The sequence below is a fragment of the Oncorhynchus mykiss genome, chromosome 25 (assembly GCF_057628025.1).
Source record: "Oncorhynchus mykiss isolate SJ-2025 chromosome 25, ASM5762802v1, whole genome shotgun sequence".
In the NCBI taxonomy this organism is placed as follows: domain Eukaryota; kingdom Metazoa; phylum Chordata; class Actinopteri; order Salmoniformes; family Salmonidae; genus Oncorhynchus; species Oncorhynchus mykiss.
Window position 1 is genome coordinate 14,372,585 of NC_143046.1, and position 12,868 is coordinate 14,385,452.

Genomic DNA, 12,868 nt, shown 5'->3' on the forward strand with positions numbered 1-12,868 from the left:
CGGTAGCGTCAGTACGTGGTCTGAGTCAGGAGGATGATGATGATGATGATGATAACAGTTGGTATTAATGTTGTGATACAGGCGGTAGCGTCAGTGCGTGGTCTGAGTCAGGAGGATGATGATGATGATAACAGTTGGTATTAATGTTGTGATACAGGCGGTAGCGTCAGTACGTGGTCTGAGTCAGGATGATGATGATGATGATGATAACAGTTGGTATTAATGTTGTGATACAGGCGGTAGCGTCAGTACGTGGTCTGAGTCAGGAGGATGATGATGATGATAACAGTTGGTATTAATGTTGTGATACAGGCGGTAGCATCAGTACGTGGTCTGAGTCAGGATGATGATGATGATGATAACAGTTGGTATTAATGTTGTGATACAGGCGGTAGCGTCAGTACGTGGTCTGAGTCAGGAGGATGATGATGATGATGATAACAGTCATGTTGTGATACAGGCGGTAGCGTCAGTGCGTGGTCTGAGTCAGGAGGATGATGATGATGATGATAACAGTTGGTATTAATGTTGTGATACAGGCGGTAGCGTCAGTGCGTGGTCTGAGTCAGGAGGATGATGATGATGATAACAGTTGGTATTAATGTTGTGATACAGGCGGTAGCGTCAGTACGTGGTCTGAGTCAGGAGGATGATGATGATGATGATGATAACAGTTGGTATTAATGTTGTGATACAGGCGGTAGCGTCAGTACGTGGTCTGAGTCAGGATGATGATGATGATGATGATAACAGTTGGTATTAATGTTGTGATACAGGCGGTAGCGTCAGTGCGTGGTCTGAGTCAGGAGGATGATGATGATGATAACAGTTGGTATTAATGTTGTGATACAGGCGGTAGCGTCAGTGCGTGGTCTGAGTCAGGAGGATGATGATGATGATGATAACAGTTGGTATTAATGTTGTGATACAGGCGGTAGCGTCAGTACGTGGTCTGAGTCAGGATGATGATGATGATGATGATAACAGTTGGTATTAATGTTGTGATACAGGCGGTAGCGTCAGTACGTGGTCTGAGTCAGGAGGATGATGATGATGATGATAACAGTTGGTATTAATGTTGTGATACAGGCGGTAGCGTCAGTACGTGGTCTGAGTCAGGAGGATGATGATGATGATGATAACAGTTGGTATTAATGTTGTGATACAGGCTGTGGCGTCAGTACGTGGTCTGAGTCAGGATGATGATGATGATGATAACAGTTGGTATTAATGTTGTGATACAGGCGGTAGCGTCAGTACGTGGTCTGAGTCAGGAAGATGATGATGATGATGATAACAGTTGGTATTAATGTTGTGATACAGGCGGTAGCGTCAGTGCGTGGTCTGAGTCAGGAGGATGATGATGATGATAACAGTTGGTATTAATGTTGTGATACAGGCGGTAGCGTCAGTACGTGGTCTGAGTCAGGAGGATGATGATGATGATAACAGTTGGTATTAATGTTGTGATACAGGCGGTAGCGTCAGTACGTGGTCTGAGTCAGGAGGATGATGATGATTAGATAACAGTCATGTTGTGATACAGGCGGTAGCGTCAGTGCGTGGTCTGAGTCAGGATGATGATGATGATGATGATGACAGTTGGTATTAATGTTGTGATACAGGCGGTAGCGTCAGTGCGTGGTCTGAGTCAGGATGATGATGATGATGATGATGATAACAGTTGGTATTAATGTTGTGATACAGGCGGTAGCGTCAGTACGTGGTCTGAGTCAGGATGATGATGATGATGATGATAACAGTTGGTATTAATGTTGTGATACAGGCGGTAGCGTCAGTACGTGGTCTGAGTCAGGATGATGATGATGATGATAACAGTCATGTTGTGATACAGGCGGTAGCGTCAGTGCGTGGTCTGAGTCAGGATGATGATGATGATGATAACAGTTGGTATTAATGTTGTGATACAGGCGGTAGCGTCAGTACGTGGTCTGAGTCAGGATGATGATGATGATGATAACAGTTGGTATTAATGTTGTGATACAGGCGGTAGCGTCAGTACGTGGTCTGAGTCAGGAAGATGATGATGATGATAACAGTTGGTATTAATGTTGTGATACAGGCGGTAGCGTCAGTACGTGGTCTGAGTCAGGAGGATGATGATGATGATAACAGTTGGTATTAATGTTGTGATACAGGCGGTAGCGTCAGTACGTGGTCTGAGTCAGGAGGATGATGATGATGATAATAACAGTCATGTTGTGATACAGGCGGTAGCGTCAGTACGTGGTCTGAGTCAGGAGGATGATGATGATGATGATAACAGTCATGTTGTGATACAGGCGGTAGCGTCAGTACGTGGTCCGAGTCAGGAGGAGGATGATGATGATGATAACAGTTGGTATTAATGTTGTGATACAGGCGGTAGCGTCAGTACGTGGTCTGAGTCAGGAGGATGATGATGATGATGATAACAGTTGGTATTAATGTTGTGATACAGGCGGTAGCGTCAGTACGTGGTCTGAGTCAGGATGATGATGATGATGATGATAACAGTTGGTATTAATGTTGTGATACAGGCGGTAGCGTCAGTACGTGGTCCGAGTCAGGATGATGATGATGATGATAACAGTTGGTATTAATGTTGTGATACAGGCGGTAGCGTCAGTACGTGGTCTGAGTCAGGAGGATGATGATGATGATGATGATAACAGTTGGTATTAATGTTGTGATACAGGCGGTAGCGTCAGTGCGTGGTCTGAGTCAGGAGGATGATGATGATGATAACAGTCATGTTGTGATACAGGCGGTAGCGTCAGTACGTGGTCTGAGTCAGGAGGATGATGATGATGATAACAGTCATGTTGTGATACAGGCGGTAGCGTCAGTACGTGGTCTGAGTCAGGATGATGATGATGATGATAACAGTTGGTATTAATGTTGTGATACAGGCGGTAGCGTCAGTACGTGGTCTGAGTCAGGAGGATGATGATGATGATGATGATAACAGTTGGTATTAATGTTGTGATACAGGCGGTAGCGTCAGTGCGTGGTCTGAGTCAGGATGATGATGATGATGATGATAACAGTTGGTATTAATGTTGTGATACAGGCGGTAGCGTCAGTACGTGGTCTGAGTCAGGATGATGATGATGATGATGATGATGATAACAGTTGGTATTAATGTTGTGATACAGGCGGTAGCGTCAGTACGTGGTCTGAGTCAGGAGGATGATGATGATGATAACAGTTGGTATTAATGTTGTGATACAGGCGGTAGCGTCAGTACGTGGTCTGAGTCAGGAGGATGATGATGATGATAACAGTTGGTATTAATGTTGTGATACAGGCGGTAGCGTCAGTACGTGGTCTGAGTCAGGAGGATGATGATGATGATAACAGTTGGTATTAATGTTGTGATACAGGCGGTAGCGTCAGTGCGTGGTCTGAGTCAGGATGATGATGATGATGATGATAACAGTTGGTATTAATGTTGTGATACAGGCGGTAGCGTCAGTGCGTGGTCTGAGTCAGGAGGATGATGATGATGATGATGATGATGATGATGATGATGATGATGATAACAGTTGGTATTAATGTTGTGATACAGGCTGTGGCGTCAGTACGTGGTCTGAGTCAGGAGGATGAGAACCTGTCAGACTCTGGTCATAACTCCATGAACAGTCTTCCTCCATACAGACCTCCCTTCAGACCACAGCTGGCTCACATCAGGTCAACTCCTGTTTCTCTGTGTCTGTCTCTTTGTCTGTCTGTCTCTGTGTCTGTCTGTCTCTGTGTCTGTCTGTCTCTGTGTCTGTCTGTCTCTGTGTCTGTCTGTCTCTGTCTGTCTCTGTGTCTGTCTGTCTCTGTGTCTGTCTGTCTCTGTGTCTGTCTCTGTGTCTGTCTGTCTCTGTGTCTGTCTGTCTCTGTGTAGGTCTGTGTCTGTCTCTGTGTCTGTTTGTCTCTGTATCTGTCTGCCTCTGTCTGTCTCTGTGTCTGTCTGTCTCTGTGTCTGTCTGTCTGTGTCTGTCTGTCTGACTCTGTCTGTCTCTGTGTCTGTCTGTCTCTGTGTCTGTCTGTCTCTGTGTCTGTTTGTCTCTGTGTCTGCTTGTCTCTGTGTCTGCTTGTCTCTGTGTCTGTCTGTCTCTGTGTCTGTCTGTGTCTGTTTGTCTCTGTGTCTGTTTGTCTCTGTGTCTGCTTGTCTCTGTTTGTTTGTCTCTGTGTCTGCTTGTCTCTGTGTCTGTTTGTCTCTGTGTCTGCTTGTCTCTGTGTCTGCTTGTCTCTGTGTCTGCGTGTCTCTGTGTCTGCTTGTCTCTGTGTCTGTCTCTGTGTCTGCTTGTCTTTGTGTCTGTTTGTCTCTGTGTCTGCTTGTCTCTGTGTCTGTTTGTCTCTGTGTCTATTTGTGTAGATCACTGATGATGAGGAGGATAGTATTGATGATGAAGATGTATGTCTCTTACCACCCTCAGTGCCTCCATGGGCCACATCAACTCCATTGGCTCTCTGGACCGAGCATCAAAGGTTGGGGGGTCGTCGGGGGTCGCCATGGCGGAGATGGCCATGTCGTGTCATAGCATGGCAACGCTCAGCCGCCTGGCGCCATACGGAGGGGAGGCTCCGCCCCCTTATGAACTGTCACTCTCTGTAGAGGAGGTGGTGAGTGATGGATGCATGGATCAGTTGGTTGATTGGTTGGTTGGTTGGTTGGTTGGTTGGTTGGTTGGTTGGTTGGTTGGTTGGTTGATTGATTGGTTGGTTGATTGATTGGTTGGTTTATTGGTTGGTTGCCTATTTGGTTTATTGGTTGGTTGGTTGGTTGGTTGGTTGGTTGGTTGGTTGGTTGGTTGGTTGGTTGGTTGATTGGTTGGTTGGTTGGTTGGTTGGTTAATTTATTGGTTGGTTGAGTGATTGGTTGGTTGGTTGGTTGGTTGGTTGGTTGGTTGGTTGGTTGGTTGATTGGTTGGTTGGTTGGTTGGTTGGTTGGTTGATTGGTTAATTGGTTGATTGATTGGTTGGTTGGTTGGTTGGTTGGTTGAGTGATTGGTTGTTTGGTTGATTGGTTGTTTGGTTGATTGGTTGGTTGGTTGAGTGGTTGAGTGATTGATTAATTGATTGGTTGATTTATTGATTAATTGATTGGTTGATGGTTGATTGATTGGTTGATTGATTGATTGGTTGGTTGGTTTATTGATTGGTTGGTTGGTTGGTTGATTGGTTGATTGGTTGGTTGGTTGGTTGATTGGTTGGTTGATTGATTGATTGACTGTCCAGGTGCGTGATCTGGAGGAGAGGCTGGTGGAAAAGGAACATGAGCTGAAACAGATGAGGAGGAACCTGGATGAGAGTGAAGGAGCCATCGTGCAGGTGATGAGTAAACTTGCTTGTGTGTGTGTGTGTGTGTGTTTGTGTGAGTGTGTTTGTGTGAGTGTGTCAGTGTGTTTGTGTGAGTGGGCATGTAGGTATGCGTCTATAACGCTCTGTTTCTTTTTCTCCCTCCCACCCTTTTTCACTTGCTCTCTCTCTCTCTCTCTCTCTCTCTCTCTCCCTCCATCTTCTCTGTAGGTGTTTGAAGGTAAACAGCGTCTGTGGGAGAAGGAGTTGGAGGAGTTGAAGCATCTGTACACCGCCAAGCTGCGTCAGGTTTCCCAGCATGCTCAGCATTCAGAGCGTGCACTGCAGCTGCAGCTGTACAAGGCCCAGCAGGAGAAGAACAGACTGCAGGATGAACTGGATGCTCTGACGGGGGGGAGACAGAGAGAGGGTCAGGGGAGTCTGAAGGGAACCAGCCCTACTCTGGAGGAGACTCAGTGGCAGGTGAGGGGGTGGGGGGATGGAGTGGGGAAGGTGAAGGGGTGGGGGGATGGAGTGGGGAAGGTGGAGTGGGGGTGGGGGGATGGAGTGGGGAAGGTGAGGGGGTGGGGGGATGGTGAGGGGATGGAGAGGGGAAGGTGAGGGGGTAGGAGGATGTAGTGGGGAAGGTGAGGGGGTGGGGGGATGGAGAGGGGAAGGTGAGAGGGTAGGAGGATTTTTTAATTTTTTTACCTTTATTTAACCAGGCAAGTCAGTTAAGAACAAATTCTTATTTTCAATGACGGCCTGGGAACAGTGGGTTAACTGCCTGTTCAGGGGCAGAACGACAGATTTGTACCTTGTCAGCTCGGGGGTTTGAACTCGCAACCTTCCGGTTACTAGTCCAACGCTCTAACCACTAGGCTACCAGGATGGAGTGGGGAAGGTGAGGGGGTAGGAGGATGGAGTGGGGAAGGTGAGGGGGTGGGGGGATGGAGTGGGGAAGGTGAGGGGGTAGGAGGATGGAGTGGGGAAGGTGAGGGGGTACGAGGACGGAGTGGGGAAGGTGAGGGGGTGGGGGGATGGAGTGGGGAAGGTGAGGGGGTAGGAGGACGGAGTGGGTAAGGTGAGGGGGTACGAGGACGGAGTGGGGAAGGTGAGGGGGTGGGGGGATGGAGGGGGTACGAGGACGGAGTGGGGAAGGTGAGGGGGTAGGAGGATGTAGTGGGGAAGGTGGGGGGGTGGGGGGATGGAGTGGGGAAGGTGAGGGGGTAGGAGGATGTAGTGGGGAAGGTGAGGGGGTGGGGGGATGGAGTGGGGAAGGTGAGGGGGTACGAGGACGGAGTGGGGAAGGTGAGGGGGTAGGAGGATGGAGTGGGGAAGGTGAGGGGGTACGAGGACGGAGTGGGGAAGGTGAGGGGGTAGGAGGACGGAGGGCGGGCATAGAGAGAGGATTTGACTGAGGGATGCTGGTGAAGAGCAGGGTTTATTTATCATCCTCTTTAACCACCCCTCCATCCTTACCTTTCAGGTGTGTCAGAAGTCGGGTGAGATCTCGTTGTTGAAGCAACAGCTGCGTGATTCCCAGGCGGAGGTGACCAGCAAGCTGTCAGAGCTGTTCCAGCTGAAGACCCAGCTGAGAGAGACCAGAGGAGAGCTGCAGAGCCGTGATGGACAGATAGACACGCTGCAGACAGCCTTACACGGTGCGCAACCACGACGACAGAGGAAAGGGGGAGCGGAGGAGAGTGGGACACTAGGGTCTCGAGGATCAGGAGGGGCATCAGGTATAGATATTTGTTTATTTAACCTTTATTTAACCAGGAAAGGCCCATTGTGACCCACAGTCTCTTTTTGAAGGGAGACCTGGCCAAGACGGCAGCAACAATCAATACATTACAGAATTAAAACATACAACAACATGATCCAGCCTAAAAAAATAATAATAATAACAGTCTCCCATCAATATTTTAAATCCATTCAGTGGCACTAATATATCTAGATGAAGCATGGATTGTAGACTATTCCATGCGTCTGGTGTAGAAGAAGAGAAGGCAGTCTTGCCTAATACCTTGAATGTCCTGGGGACTTTAAGTAGCAACCACCTAGCAGACCAGGTATGGTAACTGCTGGGGGTGAAGGAGACCAGACTACAGAGGTAAAGAGGGAGTTTACCTGCTGGTGGTGAAGGAGACCAGACTACAGAGGTAAAGAGGGAGTTTACCTGCTGGGGGTGAAGGAGACCAGACTACAGAGGTAAAGGGGGAGTTTACCTGCTGGTGGTGAAGGAGACCAGACTACAGAGGTAAAGAGGGAGTTTACCTGCTGGTGGTGAAGGAGACCAGACTACAGAGGTAAAGAGGGAGTTTACCTGCTGGTGGTGAAGGAGACCAGACTACAGAGGTAAAGAGGGAGTTTACCTGCTGGTGGTGAAGGAGACCAGACTACAGAGGTAAAGAGGCAGTTTACCTGCTGGTGGTGAAGGAGACCAGACTACAGAGGTAAAGAGGGAGTTTACCTGCTGGGGGTGAAGGAGACCAGACTACAGAGGTAAAGAGGGAGTTTACCTGCTGGTGGTGAAGGAGACCAGACCACAGAGGTAAAGAGGGAGTTTACCTGCTGGTGGTGAAGGAGACCAGACTACAGAGGTAAAGAGGGAGTTTACCTGCTGGGGGTGAAGGAGACCAGACTACAGAGGTAAAGAGGGAGTTTACCTGCTGGTGGTGAAGGAGACCAGACTACAGAGGTAAAGAGGGAGTTTACCTGCTGGTGTTGAAGGAGACCAGACTACAGAGGTAAAGAGGGAGTTTACCTGCTGGTGGTGAAGGAGACCAGACTACAGAGGTAAAGAGGGAGTTTACCTGCTGGTGGTGAAGGAGACCAGACTACAGAGGTAAATAGGGAGTTTACCTGCTGGTGGTGAAGGAGACCAGACTACAGAGGTAAAGAGGGAGTTTACCTGCTGGTGGTGAAGGAGACCAGACTACAGAGGTAAAGAGGGAGTTTACCTGCTGGTGGTGAAGGAGACCAGACTACAGAGATAAATAGGGAGTTTACCTGCTGGTGGTGAGGGAGACCAGACTACATAGGTAAAGGGGGAGTTTACCTGCTGGTGGTGAAGGAGACCAGACTACAGAGGTAAAGAGGGAGTTTACCTGCTGGTGGTGAAGGAGACCAGACTACAGAGGTAAAGAGGGAGTTTACCTGCTGGGGTTGAAGGAGACCAGACTACAGAGGTAAAGAGGGAGTTTACCTGCTGGTGGTGAAGGAGACCAGACTACAGAGGTAAAGAGGGAGTTTACCTGCTGGTGGTGAAGGAGACCAGACTACAGAGGTAAAGAGGGAGTTTACCTGCTGGTGGTGAAGGAGACCAGAATACAGAGGTAAAGAGGGAGTTTACCTGCTGGTGGTGAAGGAGACCAGACTACAGAGGTAAAGAGGGAGTTTACCTGCTGGGGGTGAAGGAGACCAGACTACAGAGGTAAAGAGGGAGTTTACCTGCTGGTGGTGAAGGAGACCAGACTACAGAGGTAAAGAGGGAGTTTACCTGCTGGTGGTGAAGGAGACCAGACTACAGAAGTAAAGAGGGAGTTTACCAGCTGGTGGTGAAGGAGACCAGACTACAGAGGTAAAGAGGGAGTTTACCTGCTGGTGTTGAAGGAGACCAGACTACAGAGGTAAAGAGGGAGTTTACCTGCTGGTGGTGAAGGAGACCAGACTACAGAGGTAAAGAGGGAGTTTACCTGCTGGTGGTGAAGGAGACCAGACTACAGAGGTAAAGAGGGAGTTTACCTGCTGGTGGTGAAGGAGACCAGACTACAGAGGTAAAGAGGGATTTTACCTGCTGGGGTTGAAGGAGACCAGACTACAGAGGTAAAGAGGGAGTTTACCTGCTGGTGGTGAAGGAGACCAGACTACAGAGGTAAAGAGGGAGTTTACCTGCTGGTGGTGAAGGAGACCAGACTACAGAGGTAAAGAGGGAGTTTACCTGCTGGTGGTGAAGGAGACCAGAATACAGAGGTAAAGAGGGAGTTTACCTGCTGGTGGTGAAGGAGACCAGACTACAGAGGTAAAGAGGGAGTTTACCTGCTGGGGGGTGATGGAGACCAGACTACAGAGGTAAAGAGGGAGTTTACCTGCTGGTGGTGAAGGAGACCAGACTACAGAGGTAAAGAGGGAGTTTACCTGCTGGTGGTGAAGGAGACCAGACTACAGAGGTAAAGAGGGAGTTTACCTGCTGGTGGTGAAGGAGACCAGAATACAGAGGTAAAGAGGGAGTTTACCTGCTGGTGGTGAAGGAGACCAGACTACAGAGGTAAAGAGGGAGTTTACCTGCTGGTGGTGAAGGAGACCAGACTACAGAGGTAAAGAGGGAGTTTACCTGCTGGTGGTGAAGGAGACCAGAATACAGAGGTAAAGAGGGAGTTTACCTGCTGGTGGTGAAGGAGACCAGACTACAGAGGTAAAGAGGGAGTTTACCTGCTGGGGGTGAAGGAGACCAGACTACAGAGGTAAAGAGGGAGTTTACCTGCTGGTGGTGAAGAAGACCAGACTACAGAGGTAAAGAGGGAGTTTACCTGCTGGGGGGTGAAGGAGACCAGACTACAGAGGTAAAGAGGGAGTTTACCTGCTGGTGGTGAAGGAGACCAGACTACAGAGGTAAAGAGGGAGTTTACCTGCTGGTGGTGAAGGAGACCAGACTACAGAGGTAAAGAGGGAGTTTACCTGCTGGTGGTGAAGGAGACCAGACTACAGAGGTAAAGAGGGATTTTACCTGCTGGGGTTGAAGGAGACCAGACTACAGAGGTAAAGAGGGAGTTTACCTGCTGGTGGTGAAGGAGACCAGACTACAGAGGTAAAGAGGGAGTTTACCTGCTGGTGGTGAAGGAGACCAGACTACAGAGGTAAAGAGGGAGTTTACCTGCTGGTGGTGAAGGAGACCAGAATACAGAGGTAAAGAGGGAGTTTACCTGCTGGTGGTGAAGGAGACCAGACTACAGAGGTAAAGAGGGAGTTTACCTGCTGGGGGGTGATGGAGACCAGACTACAGAGGTAAAGAGGGAGTTTACCTGCTGGTGGTGAAGGAGACCAGACTACAGAGGTAAAGAGGGAGTTTACCTGCTGGTGGTGAAGGAGACCAGACTACAGAGGTAAAGAGGGAGTTTACCTGCTGGTGGTGAAGGAGACCAGACTACAGAGGTAAAGAGGGATTTTACCTGCTGGGGTTGAAGGAGACCAGACTACAGAGGTAAAGAGGGAGTTTACCTGCTGGTGGTGAAGGAGACCAGACTACAGAGGTAAAGAGGGAGTTTACCTGCTGGTGGTGAAGGAGACCAGACTACAGAGGTAAAGAGGGAGTTTACCTGCTGGTGGTGAAGGAGACCAGAATACAGAGGTAAAGAGGGAGTTTACCTGCTGGTGGTGAAGGAGACCAGACTACAGAGGTAAAGAGGGAGTTTACCTGCTGGGGGGTGATGGAGACCAGACTACAGAGGTAAAGAGGGAGTTTACCTGCTGGTGGTGAAGGAGACCAGACTACAGAGGTAAAGAGGGAGTTTACCTGCTGGTGGTGAAGGAGACCAGACTACAGAGGTAAAGAGGGAGTTTACCTGCTGGTGGTGAAGGAGACCAGAATACAGAGGTAAAGAGGGAGTTTACCTGCTGGTGGTGAAGGAGACCAGACTACAGAGGTAAAGAGGGAGTTTACCTGCTGGTGGTGAAGGAGACCAGACTACAGAGGTAAAGAGGGAGTTTACCTGCTGGTGGTGAAGGAGACCAGACTACAGAGGTAAAGAGGGAGTTTACCTGCTGGTGGTGAAGGAGACCAGACTACAGAGGTAAAGAGGGAGTTTACCTGCTGGGGGGTGAAGGAGACCAGACTACAGAGGTAAAGAGGGAGTTTACCTGCTGGTGGTGAAGGAGACCAGACTACAGAGGTAAAGAGGGAGTTTACCTGCTGGTGGTGAAGGAGACCAGACTACAGAGGTAAAGAGGGAGTTTACCTGCTGGGGGGTGAAGGAGACCAGACTACAGAGGTAAAGAGGGAGTTTACCTGCTGGTGGTGAAGGAGACCAGACTACAGAGGTAAAGAGGGAGTTTACCTGCTGGTGGTGAAGGAGACCAGACTACAGAAGTAAAGAGGGAGTTTACCAGCTGGTGGTGAAGGAGACCAGACTACAGAGGTAAAGAGGGAGTTTACCTGCTGGTGTTGAAGGAGACCAGACTACAGAGGTAAAGAGGGAGTTTACCTGCTGGTGGTGAAGGAGACCAGACTACAGAGGTAAAGAGGGAGTTTACCTGCTGGTGGTGAAGGAGACCAGACTACAGAGGTAAAGAGGGAGTTTACCTGCTGGTGGTGAAGGAGACCAGACTACAGAGGTAAAGAGGGAGTTTACCTGCTGGTGGTGAAGGAGACCAGAATACAGAGGTAAAGAGGGAGTTTACCTGCTGGTGGTGAAGGAGACCAGACTACAGAGGTAAAGAGGGAGTTTACCTGCTGGTGGTGAAGGAGACCAGACTACAGAGGTAAAGAGGGAGTTTACCTGCTGGTGGTGAAGGAGACCAGAATACAGAGGTAAAGAGGGAGTTTACCTGCTGGTGGTGAAGGAGACCAGACTACAGAGGTAAAGAGGGAGTTTACCTGCTGGGGGGTGATGGAGACCAGACTACAGAGGTAAAGAGGGAGTTTACCTGCTGGTGGTGAAGGAGACCAGACTACAGAGGTAAAGAGGGAGTTTACCTGCTGGTGGTGAAGGAGACCAGACTACAGAGGTAAAGAGGGAGTTTACCTGCTGGTGGTGAAGGAGACCAGAATACAGAGGTAAAGAGGGAGTTTACCTGCTGGTGGTGAAGGAGACCAGACTACAGAGGTAAAGAGGGAGTTTACCTGCTGGGGGGTGAAGGAGACCAGACTACAGAGGTAAAGAGGGAGTTTACCTGCTGGTGGTGAAGGAGACCAGACTACAGAGGTAAAGAGGGAGTTTACCTGCTGGTGGTGAAGGAGACCAGACTACAGAGGTAAAGAGGGAGTTTACCTGCTGGTGGTGAAGGAGACCAGACTACAGAGGTAAAGAGGGAGTTTACCTGCTGGTGGTGAAGGAGACCAGAATACAGAGGTAAAGAGGGAGTTTACCTGCTGGTGGTGAAGGAGACCAGACTACAGAGGTAAAGAGGGAGTTTACCTGCTGGGCGGTGAAGGAGACCAGACTACAGAGGTAAAGAGGGAGTTTACCTGCTGGTGGTGAAGGAGACCAGACTACAGAGGTAAAGAGGGAGTTTACCTGCTGGTGGTGAAGGAGACCAGACTACAGAGGTAAAGAGGGAGTTTACCTGCTGGTGGTGAAGGAGACCAGAATACAGAGGTAAAGAGGGAGTTTACCTGCTGGTGGTGAAGGAGACCAGACTACAGAGGTAAAGAGGGAGTTTACCTGCTGGGGGGTGAAGGAGACCAGACTACAGAGGTAAAGAGGGAGTTTACCTGCTGGTGGTGAAGGAGACCAGACTACAGAGGTAAAGAGGGAGTTTACCTGCTGGTGGTGAAGGAGACCAGACTACAGAGGTAAAGAGGGAGTTTACCTGCTGGTGGTGAAGGAGACCAGACTACAGAGGTAAAGAGGGA

General features: G+C 49.4%; 1 protein-coding gene across 4 annotated transcripts in view; it reads left to right on the forward strand.

The window, feature by feature from the left end:
• The window catches only part of n4bp3 (NEDD4 binding protein 3), a 99,387-nt gene that overhangs the window by 80,425 nt on the left and 6,094 nt on the right, over positions 1-12,868 (forward strand). For all 4 annotated transcript variants that reach the window (XM_036969944.2, XM_090220167.1, XM_090220168.1 and 1 more), the window contains 5 exons: positions 3,572-3,693; positions 4,431-4,617; positions 5,233-5,325; positions 5,524-5,775; positions 6,782-7,037. In XM_036969944.2, coding sequence (XP_036825839.1) covers positions 3,572-3,693; positions 4,431-4,617; positions 5,233-5,325; positions 5,524-5,775; positions 6,782-7,037 — 910 coding nt within the window. The remainder of the gene's footprint in view (positions 1-3,571; positions 3,694-4,430; positions 4,618-5,232; positions 5,326-5,523; positions 5,776-6,781; positions 7,038-12,868) is intronic.